The 13,185-nt window shown below is 39.8% G+C and overlaps 1 protein-coding gene across 1 annotated transcript in view; it reads left to right on the forward strand.

The window, feature by feature from the left end:
- The window catches only part of dbh (dopamine beta-hydroxylase (dopamine beta-monooxygenase)), a 49,814-nt gene extending 36,898 nt beyond the window's left edge, over window positions 1-12,916 (forward strand). The window contains exons 11-12 of the mRNA XM_036936939.1: window positions 5,297-5,456; window positions 12,285-12,916. Of these exons, the coding sequence (XP_036792834.1) occupies window positions 5,297-5,456; window positions 12,285-12,422 (298 nt within the window). The 3' untranslated portion in view covers window positions 12,423-12,916. The remainder of the gene's footprint in view (window positions 1-5,296; window positions 5,457-12,284) is intronic.
- Window positions 12,917-13,185: the final 269 nt, after the last annotated feature.

Raw genomic sequence — 13,185 nt, forward strand, 5'->3', positions numbered from 1 at the left:
GCCAGTGACACACAATCTACATTTAATCCATTTTAAATTCAGGCAGTAATACAACCAAAATGTGGAAGAAGTTAAGGGGTGTGAATACTTACTTAATTTATATTGAATTGTAATGTTTTCCACCAAGACATTGGGGCATGGAGTCTACAAGGTGTCGAAAGCATTCCATAGGGACGTTGGCCCATGTTGACTCCAATGCTTCCCATATAGTTGTGTCAAGATGGCTGGTAGTGGATTTCTACTCCGAACAGCTCATTCCATCTCATCCCACAGATGCTCAGTTGGATTGAGATCTGGTGACTGGGAAGGCCACTGCAGTAAGCTGAATTCACTGTCATGTTTATGAATCCATTCCTGGACATTCCTAACCTTGTGTCAAGGACCATTATCCTGCTGAATTTTTTGGGGGGGAGATGGGTACACTGCTGCCATGAAGGGATGCACCTGATTGACAATGATGTATCCTGTGGCTTTCAAACGTTGCTCCACTTTTATCAAGGAGCCCAATGTGCGCCATGAAAACACACCCCACACCACCACCTGGTACCAGCAGGATTGGGTGGGTTACTTTCTAAATGTAATCTGTTACAGGTACTAGTTAACCGTCCAAAATTGTAATCAGTGACGTAACTTTTGGATCAACCAAAGTCAGTAACATAATCTGATTACATTCCGTTACTTTTAGATGACTTTCCTCTTAATCTTAAGAGGCAGTAGAAGAAGACAAAAAAGCAGTTTCCCAATTGAATGACATCTATTGCAGGATAAATCAATGTTAAAGTTTACATAGCTGGCCATACATGGATTTAAACTTTTACTTTATGGTTTGGTTATGTAGGCTTCTTCTAACCCATCACTTTCTACCAAACATAATAATATGATTAAATTATATATTTACATTAAAAACCAAAGTCTATCAGAAGTTCAGTCATTCCAATAAATGCATTTTATTTGTATTTATTTATTTAACTAGGCAAGTCAGTTAAGAACAAATTCCTATTTACAATGACGGCCTACTGTTATAACCCTTGATCATCAGGAATAGGACTTGGAAATATGGAAGTATAGATTAGCCAAACTGTTTTACCTGAGCATAACCCCACAACTAAGGACTTATTAGCCAGCCCTACTCTGTTGTTTATGATTTTGCGCTCATGGAATGGCATGCTTTGAGCACTACTGAAAACTGCTATTTACATGTGAAAAATGAATGCCATATTCTGCATTTGCTAAAGGCCTATTGTTTACCTTATTGTTGGTGACACTTTGAGATATTGATAATATGCAGCTGTTTAAAGTGCAAATTCACAGATGAAACATTAACAAAACGGTTGACCCGCCTCTATTTTGGTAAAAAGCTGAGGGATGGGCCTGGAGAAATGTAACCACTCTGAGGTTAATAGACAGAGCTATGGATGCAAGGACTGGCCATCCATGATATCAACATTATTGTTTTAACCGTGTTACGAGGCTATACAGTGTTTGTTTACATTTACAATACTTATAAACATTGCATATAAACAAGCTTATATTTCGGGTTCTCATGGAATGTGTCAATTGAACTAAGCTCATGAGGCATTTAAGTTATATTCTTCAAGAATCAGTGGATATACACTACCGTTCAAGTGTTTGGGGTCACTTAGACCTGGTTTTTGGAAGAAAAGCAAATGTTTTTGTCCAATTAAATAACATCAAATTGATCTGAAATACAAGTGAAGACATTGTTAATGTTGTAAATGACTATTGTAGCTGGAAAAGTCTGATTTCTTATGGACTATCTACATAGGTGTACAGAGGTCCATTATCAGAAACCACTCCTGTGTTCCAATGGCACGTTGTGTCAGCTAATCCAAGTTTATAATTTTAAAAGGCTAATTGATCATTAGAAAACCCTTTTGCAATTATGTTAGCACAGCTGAAAACTGCTGTTCTGATTACAGAAGCAATACAACTGGCCTTCTTTAGACTAGTTGAGTATCTGTAGCATCACCATTTGTTGGTTCGATTACAGGCTCAAAATGGCAAGAAACAAAGAACTTTCTTCTGAAACTTGTCAGTCTATTCTTGTTCTGAGATATGAAGGCTATTCCATGCGAGAAATTGCCAAGAAACTGATGATCTCGTACATCGCGTAACGGATTACAGTTACCGTTTTTTTGGTAATCCTTTACATGTAGTCCGTTACTCTCCAACCCTGGGTACCAGCCTGAAATGTTGACACGTGGCATGATGGATGCATGTACTCTGGGTTTCTAGTTAAGCGTGAAACAGCAGGAAGTGGGATTCATCGGACCAGCCAATGTTTTTCCAATTCTCCAGTGTTTATGTTCCGTAGCCCACTGCAACCGCAGTTTCTTGTTTTTTCCTGAAAGATGTGGAACTCTATACGGTCGTCGGCTGCCATTACCGCCTTCATGTCAAGGTACAACAAGTTTGCATTATTTTATGGCTCTTTGGGCACCAATGTTGGACTTTCAGTTGACTAACTGTAGCCCTTCTATTGCTCTGCACAATGTGTCAGCCTCCTTTGTTCTCATTAATAACCCATTTTAGACCACTTGCCTGCCATTGGCTGGATATCCTTTGGGTAGAGAATCATTCTTGATACACGGGACACTGTTGATATTGAAAAACCCAGCAGCGTTGCAGTTCTTGACACACTCAAACCAGTGCGACTGGCAGTTACTACCATACCCTGTTCAAAGGCACTTAAATCTTTTGTCTTGCCCATTTGTCCTCTGAATCCATGTCTCGATTTGTCTCAAGGCATGAAAATGCTTCTTTAACATGTCTCCTCCCTTTCATCTTCACTGATTGGTGGATTTAACAATTTACATCAATAATAGATCATAGCTTACACCTGGGTTCACCTGGTCAGTCTATGTCAAGAAAATAGTTTTTAATGTTTTGTACACTCAGTGCATACAGTGCCTTCGGAAAGTATTCAGACCCCTTGACTTTTTCCACATTTTGTAGGTTACAGCCTAATTCTGAAAATGAATAAATTTTCCCCCTCATCAATCTGCACACAAAACCCCAGAATGACAAACTAAAAACAGTTGTAATTTTTTTTGTTGCTAAGTATTAAATAAAAAAAGGAAATATCAAATTTACATAAGTATTCAGACCCTTTACTCAGTACTTTGTTGAAGCACATTTGGCAGTGATTACAGCCTCGAGTCTTCTTGGGTATGATGTACAAGCTTGGCACACCTGTATTTGTGGATTTTCTCCCATTCTTCTCTAATGATCCTCTCAAGCTCTGTCAGGTTGGATGGGGAGTGTTGCTGCACTGCTATTTTCAGGTCTCTTCAGAGATGTTCGATCGGGTTCAAGTCCAAGCTCTGGCTGGGCAACTCAAGGACATTCATAGACTTGTCCCGAAGACACTCCTGCATTGTCTTGGCTGTGTGCTTAGGGTCGTTGTCCTGTTGGAACGTAAACCGAGCTCTGAAGCAGGTTTTCATCAAGGATCTCTCTGTAATTTGCTCTGTTCCTCTTTCCCTCGATCCTGACTAGTGTCCCTGCCCCTGAAAAACATCCCCATAACATCATAGCATGATGCTGCCACCACCATGCTTTACCGTAGGGATGGTTCCAGGTTTCCTCCAGACTTGACGCTTGGCATTCAAGCCAAAGAGTTAAAACTTGGTTTCATCAGACCAGAGAATCTTGTTTCTCATGGTTTGATAGTCTTTAGGTGCCTTTTGGAAAACTCCAAGCGGGCTGTCATGTGCCTTTTACTGAGGAGTGGCTTCCGTCTGGCCACATTCTTCTGGAATGTTCTCCCATCCCACAGAGGAACTCTAGAGCTCTGACAGAGTGACCACCATCAGGTTCTTGGTCACCTCCCCGACCAAGACCCTTCTCCCCTGATTGCTCAGTTTGGCCAGGCGGCCAGCTCTAGGAAGAGTCTTGGTGGTTCCAAACTTCTTCCATTTAAGAATGATGAAGGCCACTGTGTTCTTGGGGACCTTCTATGCTGCAGAAATGTTTGGTACCCTTCCCACAATCCTGTCTTGGAGCTCTACGGACAATTCATTTGACTTCATGGCTTGGTTTTTGCTCTGACATGCACTGTCAACTGTGGGACCTTATATGGACAGGTGTGAGCCTTTCCAAATCATGCCCAATCAATTGAATTACCACAAGTGGACTCCAATCAAGTTGTGGAAACATCTCAAGGATGATCAATGGAAACAGGATGCACCTGAGCTCAATTTTGAGTCTCATAGCAAAGGGTCTGAATACTTACGTACATTTCTGTTTTTTATTTTTAATACATTTGCAGAAAATATAAAAACCTGTTTTTGCTTTGTCATTATGGGGTATTGTGTGTAGATTGCTGAGGATTTTGTATTTAATACATTTTAGAATAAGGCTGTAACGTAACAAAATGAGGAAAAAGTTAAGGGGTCTGAATACTTTCTGAAGACACAGTATAAAAGGGGATTAGAAAGGATGCAGGTAATGGTATTTGATAGATTCCAGTTCTTTCATAGATTATCTACCTCCCACTCCATATTCATTCACATAAACCTGGTTCTCCGTATGCTCCTTATTTGTTTTTACAACAAGCTCTGTCTATGAGGGAGTACTAACATGAGCATGAGCATGACCATGCTTGGACATTAAATGTCTCATCCTCCCTCACCCTCCTTCACTGTCCTCTCATCCTCCACCCTGCTCCCTCCTCCCCCTACCAATCCTCCTTCACTGTCCTCTCATCCTCCCCCTGCTCCCTCCTCCCCCCTACCAATCCTCCTTCACTGTCCTCTCATCCTCCACCCTGCTCCCTCCTTCCCCCTACCAATCCTTCTTCACTGTCCTCTCATCCCCCACCCTGCTCCCTCCTTCCCCCTACCAATCCTCCTTCACTGTCCTCTCATCCTCCACCCTGCTCCCTCCTTCCCCCTACCAATCCTCCTTCACTGTCCTCTCATCCTCCCCCTGCTCCCTCCTTCCCCCTACCAATCCTCCTTCACTGTCCTCTCATCCCTCCCTCCCTCCCTCCCTCCCTCCCTCCCTCCCTCCCTCCCTCCCTCCCTCCCTCCCTCCCTCCCTCCCTCCCTCCCTCCCTCCTTCACTGTCCTCTCATCCTCCCTCCCTCCCCCTGCACCCTCCTCCCTCCCCCTATCTCACCCTCCTTCACTGTCCTCTCCTCCTCCTCCTCTTATTCACCCTCTCTCCCTACTTCACCCTCCTTCACTGTCCTCTCATCCTCCCCCTCTTTCTCCCCCGACCCCCCTACCTCACCTTCCTCCCTCCCCTCCCCCCTCCCCTCTCCTCCTCTCAGGTTCCAGGGTGGTGATGTGTGTAGCTGTGGTCAGGCCAGTGTGACGGACCAGTTCTCCTCTTTGTCCTGGGACTCCTTCAGTGGAGAGGTTCTCAACTCTCTCTACAACACTGCTCCCATCTCCATGGCCTGTAACCAGTCCTCTGCCAAGCTCTTCCCTGTGAGTATAGTACAGGACAGTAGAGTACAGTTATAGTATAGGACAGGACAGTAGAGTACGGTTATAGTGTAGTACAGGAAAATAGAGTACAGTTATAGTAAATATTCTAAATATGGTTCTGGAGAAGAAGGCAGTCGTTTTAAGGGTCTCCAACCGATTGTGTTTTTTTATTTGTTTATTTGTGTTGTTTGTAACTTATTTTTGTACTTATTTTGCACATAATGTTGCCGCAACCAGCTTTTATGACCCGAAAGTAACTTCTGGACATCAGGACTGCGATTACTCACCACGGACTGTCAGAATCCTTTTTTTCTTTTCATGAGTCTGAGGAGCCCGACGCAAACTATATACTGCTTTCTCAGGAACAGGCCCAGATCCCTGTGATATGCGTAAAGAGGAGGCGGAGAAAAAGGCCTTATGAGAATTCGTAGGTGATCGAATAAACCCCCACTTCCTTCCATTCTGATAGCAAACGTGCAATCTTTGGAGAATAAAATAGATGTCCTACACGGAAGATTAAACTACCATCGGTACATTCAAAAGTGTAATATCTTATGCTTCACGGAGTTGTGGCTGAACGACGACACTATCAACATACAGCTGGCTGGTTATATGCTGCACCGGCAGGCTAGAACAGCTGCATTTGGTAAGACAAGGGGCAGCGGACTATGTATTTTTGTAAATAACAGCTGGTGCACAATATCTAAGGAAGTCACGAGCTATTGCTCGCCTGAGGTAGAGTATCTCATGATAAGCTGTAGACCACACTATCCACCTAGAGAGTTTTCATCTGTATTTTTCGTAGCTGTTTACATACCATCACAGTCAGAGGCTGGCACTAAGACAGCATTGAATGAACTGTATTCCTGTTATGAGAATTATGTTCTCGATATTCATAAACCAATTCAATTAACTACTCAGTCTACTAACCAGGATTTGTAAGATACTGGTGGAAATGAAACAGACGGAGGCCCAGCTAAAATAGTCAATAAGGTTTATTCACGAGAGAGCTGGTTAGTTGTACAAAACCATTCATTTTATACTGGCTTCTTACGCACATACTTTCACAAACAAACATTAGGCATCCTACGCACACACTGTCCTGCTACCCAGCCGATAAAGATTAGGGGAGTCCGTGAGAATCACTCCCCGTCCTCCCTCAAGATAGGGAGACCCTGGGAAGTACTCTCAGTGGCCCCCAGCCAAGGTCGGCACCGAAACTTGCTCAGACAGTCTGTTTTTTAGATACTATAATAGACATTGTTACAGTTATATTATTTTACCCTAATTCTGAGTTAAACTACACACATCATGACTAAAACTACACACATCATTTATTATCATTTTACTGACTAACACTACACACATAATTGATTATAATTTTATGATTCTAATCAATTTCATACAATTATATGGCTTCAGATTTGATTGTATAGTACAGGGCAGTAGAGTACAGTAGAGTACAGTTACAGTATAGTACAGAACAGTAGAGTACAGGTGTAGTATATTACAAGACAGTACAGTATAGTTATAGTATCGTACATGACAGTGCAGTAGAGTATAGTACTGGACAGTACAGTAGAGTATATTTAAAATATAGTAAAGGACAATAGAGGGGAGTTATGGTACAGGACAGTAGAGTACAGTTATGGTACAGGACAGTAGAGTACAGTTATAGTACAGGACTGTAGAGTACAGTTATGGTACAGGACAGTAGAGTACAGTTATAGTACAGGACTGTAGAGTACAGTTGGAGTACAGGATAGTGTAGTACAGTTATAGTATAACACAGGACAGTAGAGTACAGTTATGTACAGGACAGTACAGTAGAGTATAGGTATGTATAGTACAGTAGAGTATAGTTATGTATAGTTCAGTAGAGTATAGTTATGTATAGTTCAGGACAGTACAGTAGAGTATAGTTATGTATAGTTCAGGACAGTACAGTAGAGTATAGTTATGTATAGTTCAGGACAGTACAGTAGAGTATAGTTATGTATAGTACAGTAGAGTATAGTTATGTATAGTTCAGGACAGTACAGTAGAGTATAGTTATGTATAGTACAGTAGAGTATAGTTATGTATAGTTCAGTAGAGTATAGTTATGTATAGTTCAGGACAGTACAGTAGAGTATAGTTATGTATAGTTCAGGACAGTACAGTAGAGTATAGTTATGTATAGTACAGTAGAGTATAGTTATGTATAGTACAGGACAGTACAGTAGAGTATAGTTATGTATAGTTCAGGACAGTACAGTAGAGTATAGTTATGTATAGTACAGTAGAGTATAGTTATGTATAGTACAGTAGAGTATAGTTATGTATAGTACAGTAGAGTATAGTTATGTATAGTACAGTAGAGTATAGTTATGTATAGTACAGTAGAGTATAGTTATGTATAGTACAGGACAGTACAGTAGAGTATAGTTATGTATAGTTCAGGACAGTACAGTAGAGTATAGTTATGTATAGTACAGTAGAGTATAGGTATGTATAGTTCAGGACAGTACAGTAGAGTATAGTTATGTATAGTACAGTAGAGTATAGTTATGTATAGTACAGTATAGTATAGTTATGTATAGTACAGTAGAGTATAGGTATGTATAGTTCAGGACAGTACAGTAGAGTATAGTTATGTATAGTACAGTAGAGTATAGTTATGTATAGTACAGTAGAGTATAGGTATGTATAGTTCAGGACAGTACAGTAGAGTATAGTTATGTATAGTTCAGGACAGTACAGTAGAGTATAGTTATGTATAGTACAGTAGAGTATAGTTATGTATAGTACAGTAGAGTATAGTTATGTATAGTACAGTAGAGTATAGTTATGTATAGTACAGTAGAGTATAGTTATGTATAATTCAGGACAGTACAGTAGAGTATAGTTATGTATAGTACAGTAGAGTATAGTTATGTATAGTTCAGGACAGTACAGTAGAGTATAGTTATGTATAGTACAGTAGAGTATAGTTATGTATAATTCAGGACAGTACAGTAGAGTATAGTTATGTATAGTTCAGTAGAGTATAGTTATGTATAGTTCAGGACAGTACAGTAGAGTATAGTTATGTATAGTTCAGGACAGTACAGTAGAGTATAGTTATGTATAGTTCAGGACAGTACAGTAGAGTATAGTTATGTATAGTTCAGGACAGTACAGTAGAGTATAGTTATGTATAGTACAGTAGAGTATAGTTATGTATAGTACAGTAGAGTATAGTTATGTATAGTTCAGGACAGTACAGTAGAGTATAGTTATGTATAGTTCAGGACAGTACAGTAGAGTATAGTTATGTATAGTTCAGGACAGTACAGTAGAGTATAGTTATGTATAGTACAGTAGAGTATAGTTATGTATAATTCAGGACAGTACAGTAGAGTATAGTTATGTATAGTACAGTAGAGTATAGTTATGTATAGTTCAGGACAGTACAGTAGAGTATAGTTATGTATAGTACAGTAGAGTATAGTTATGTATAGTTCAGGACAGTACAGTAGAGTATAGTTATGTATAGTACAGTAGAGTATAGTTATGTATAGTTCAGGACAGTACAGTAGAGTATAGTTATGTATAGTACAGTAGAGTATAGTTATGTATAGTTCAGGACAGTACAGTAGAGTATAGTTATGTATAGTACAGTAGAGTATAGTTATGTATAGTTCAGGACAGTACAGTAGAGTATAGTTATGTATAGTTCAGGACAGTACAGTAGAGTATAGTTATGTATAGTACAGTAGAGTATAGTTATGTATAGTACAGTAGAGTATAGTTATGTATAGTACAGTAGAGTATAGTTATGTATAGTTCAGGACAGTACAGTAGAGTATAGTTATGTATAGTACAGTAGAGTATAGTTATGTATAATTCAGGACAGTACAGTAGAGTATAGTTATGTATAGTACAGTAGAGTATAGTTATGTATAGTTCAGGACAGTACAGTAGAGTATAGTTATGTATAGTACAGTAGAGTATAGTTATGTATAGTTCAGGACAGTACAGTAGAGTATAGTTATGTATAGTACAGTAGAGTATAGTTATGTATAGTTCAGGACAGTACAGTAGAGTATAGTTATGTATAGTACAGTAGAGTATAGTTATGTATAGTTCAGGACAGTACAGTAGAGTATAGTTATGTATAGTACAGTAGAGTATAGTTATGTATAGTACAGTAGAGTATAGTTATGTATAGTTCAGGACAGTACAGTAGAGTATAGTTATGTATAGTACAGTAGAGTATAGTTATGTATAGTTCAGGACAGTACAGTAGAGTATAGTTATGTATAGTTCAGGACAGTACAGTAGAGTATAGTTATGTATAGTACAGTAGAGTATAGTTATGTATAGTTCAGGACAGTACAGTAGAGTATAGTTATGTATAGTTCAGTAGAGTATAGTTATGTATAGTTATGTATAGTACAGTAGAGTATAGTTATGTATAGTTCAGGACAGTACAGTAGAGTATAGTTATGTATAGTTCAGGACAGTACAGTAGAGTATAGTTATGTATAGTACAGTAGAGTATAGTTATGTATAGTACAGGACAGTACAGTAGAGTATAGTTATGTATAGTACAGTAGAGTATAGTTATGTATAGTTCAGGACAGTACAGTAGAGTATAGTTATGTATAGTTCAGTAGAGTATAGTTATGTATAGTTATGTATAGTTCAGTAGAGTATAGTTATGTATAGTTCAGGACAGTACAGTAGAGTATAGTTATGTATAGTTCAGGACAGTACAGTAGAGTATAGTTATGTACAGTACAGTAGAGTATAGTTATGTATAGTTCAGGACAGTACAGTAGAGTATAGTTATGTATAGTTCAGGACAGTACAGTAGAGTATAGTTATGTATAGTACAGTAGAGTATAGTTATGTATAGTTCAGGACAGTACAGTAGAGTATAGTTATGTATAGTACAGTAGAGTATAGTTATGTATAGTTCAGGACAGTACAGTAGAGTATAGTTATGTATAGTTCAGTAGAGTATAGTTATGTATAGTTATGTATAGTTCAGTAGAGTATAGTTATGTATAGTTCAGGACAGTACAGTAGAGTATAGTTATGTATAGTTCAGGACAGTACAGTAGAGTATAGTTATGTACAGTACAGTAGAGTATAGTTATGTATAGTTCAGGACAGTACAGTAGAGTATAGTTATGTATAGTTCAGGACAGTACAGTAGAGTATAGTTATGTATAGTACAGTAGAGTATAGTTATGTATAATTCAGGACAGTACAGTAGAGTATAGTTATGTATAGTACAGTAGAGTATAGTTATGTATAGTTCAGGACAGTACAGTAGAGTATAGTTATGTATAATTCAGGACAGTGGAGAGGTGCTGAACTCTCTCTACAACGCCTATCCCATCTCCATGGCCTGTTACCAGCCCTTCACCAAGCTCTTCCCTGTGAGTATAGTACAGGACAGTCTAGTACAATACCGGTACATACACACTCTGAGCTGCTGCTGAAAATCCAAAACGATATTCATAAAATGTTAAAAAGAGTTTGCGCAGCGCATGCTGCTTCACCATTAAACGAAATGGGAGTATAGATTGCAGGGTGCAGTCTGTTCTGATCATTTACGGTCTCAGTTTACTGCTACTCTGCTCTCAGACTGGCCCTGATACCGTATATGAGCACCACCATAACAACAACCCTCCTCACCCATCGCTGTCAGTCTGAAATCATTCACCAGTAGTCTGGGTGAGCGCATAGCTGGCTGGAGAGGTGTGTATGCGGCTGACTGGACTGGCTGATGGCTGCTGGGACAGTAACAGACAAGGATAGTGGAAGGTGAGGGAGGCATTTAGTGAGTGTTTAATTTACCATGGTATCCCATGGTATCCCCACCTGCGGCCATTGATCTTTGACTGACTGGTCCCTGTGTTCAGAGGGCCTGAGGGCCATGCCAGCCAATCATCTGATGACTGGAGACTAACTCTATTTTATTTATTTATTTAACCTTTATTTAACTAGGCAGTTAAGGACACATTCTTATTTACAATGACGGCCTACCCCAGCAAAACCCAGACGACACTGGGCCAATTGTGCACTGCCCTATGGGATTCCCACAGTCTGGATTCAAACCAGGGACTGTAGTGACACCTCTTGCACTGAGATGCAGTGCCTTAGACCGCTGTGCCACTCGGGAGCTCTACCGTATAGGGACATGGTGACTGGAGACTAACTCTACCGTGCTTCTACACCTGCATTGCTTGCTGTTTGGGGTTTTAGGCTGGGTTTCTGTACAGCACTTTGAGATATCAGCTGATGTACGAAGGGCTATATAAATACATTTGATTTCATTTGATTTGTATAGAGACCTGGTGACTGGAGACTAACTCTACCGTATAGAGTCTGGTGACTGGAGACTAACTCTACCGTATAGAGTCTGGTGACTGGAGACTAACTCTACCGTATAGAGTCTGGTGACTGGAGACTAACTCTACCGTATAGAGTCTGGTGACTGGAGACTAACTCTATCGTATAGAGTCTGGTGACTGGAGACTAACTCTATTGTATAGAGTCTGGTGACTGGAGACTAACTCTACCGTATAGAGTCTGGTGACTGGAGACTAACTCTATCGTATAGAGCATATTCTCATAGAGAAACACTGCACAGAAACACATTCCACAATTCCACAAACACACAGTTCAAATGTGCGCTTAACCATCACCCAAAACAAGTCAAAGGTTCACAGTACATTTAAGGTCTTCACAGTACAATGATGTTCACACACACACACACACACACACACACACACACACACACACACACACACACACCTTGCCTGACTGCTTCTGTGTTTTTTTTTGTGCCAGGGCGACTGGGAAAAGCAGGAGCTTCCTGTTGTGACATCACAGCTCCAGAGGCCCCTCTACCCGTGTGAGGGGGGCAAGCTGCCCTCCCAGAGCAGTGAGCCCACCGTGGTGCAGCCTGACAGGGGGGAGGAGGTCTGATGCCCCTCTGAATATCAACCCCCTTCTTTCTCTCTCTGGTGATCTACTTCACCTCCACCACATCAACAACACAAGGACTAGCATGATATCAGCTCTGTCATCATCACATTCCAGTATTATTACACAGTGAATTACGACAACATACTCCAACATCTCTCACCAGATATGTTTTGTCCAATGAATCTGAAAACATTGTCACATTGTTGGGTGAAGATACTGGTGGATAAATATGAAGCTTGATTTTACTGGTCGTCGTGGTTTATCATTTTAAGCTGTATGTTAATCATTGACATCAAGAACTGCATATCAATGATACGTGTTAAAGTCTTCTAAACCTGTCACTCAATTGATTTGGACATATAGGACCAGTTTCCCAGAGACAGATTAAGCCTAATTCTAGTCCCATGCTTAACAAATAACATTATTGTCTGTCCCAAAGAAAGAATTCCTGCATTGCATTTGAAATGAATCAATAAAGTGTATTGAAGAATTCACAGGCAAGCAGTTCTACCTTTTGTTTTATACAGGCAAGTAATTATCTTTCGTTAATTCATTATCATTGACTCCAATTCATCAAGAAGAAAACACTGGGTATTCAGTTCTAAAATTAACATAGCGCAGTATACAACACTAATATGAACACAACAGCTAAATGAAACCAATGGGATCATATAACATGCTCACATATAGAATGCCACAGTAAGAGTCATAATACCCATAAACCCTAGCGGTCAAACAGGGAAATGGTTCCAATCGGTTTTCC

The sequence above is a fragment of the Oncorhynchus mykiss genome, chromosome 12 (genome assembly GCF_013265735.2).
Source record: "Oncorhynchus mykiss isolate Arlee chromosome 12, USDA_OmykA_1.1, whole genome shotgun sequence".
Classification (NCBI taxonomy): domain Eukaryota; kingdom Metazoa; phylum Chordata; class Actinopteri; order Salmoniformes; family Salmonidae; genus Oncorhynchus; species Oncorhynchus mykiss.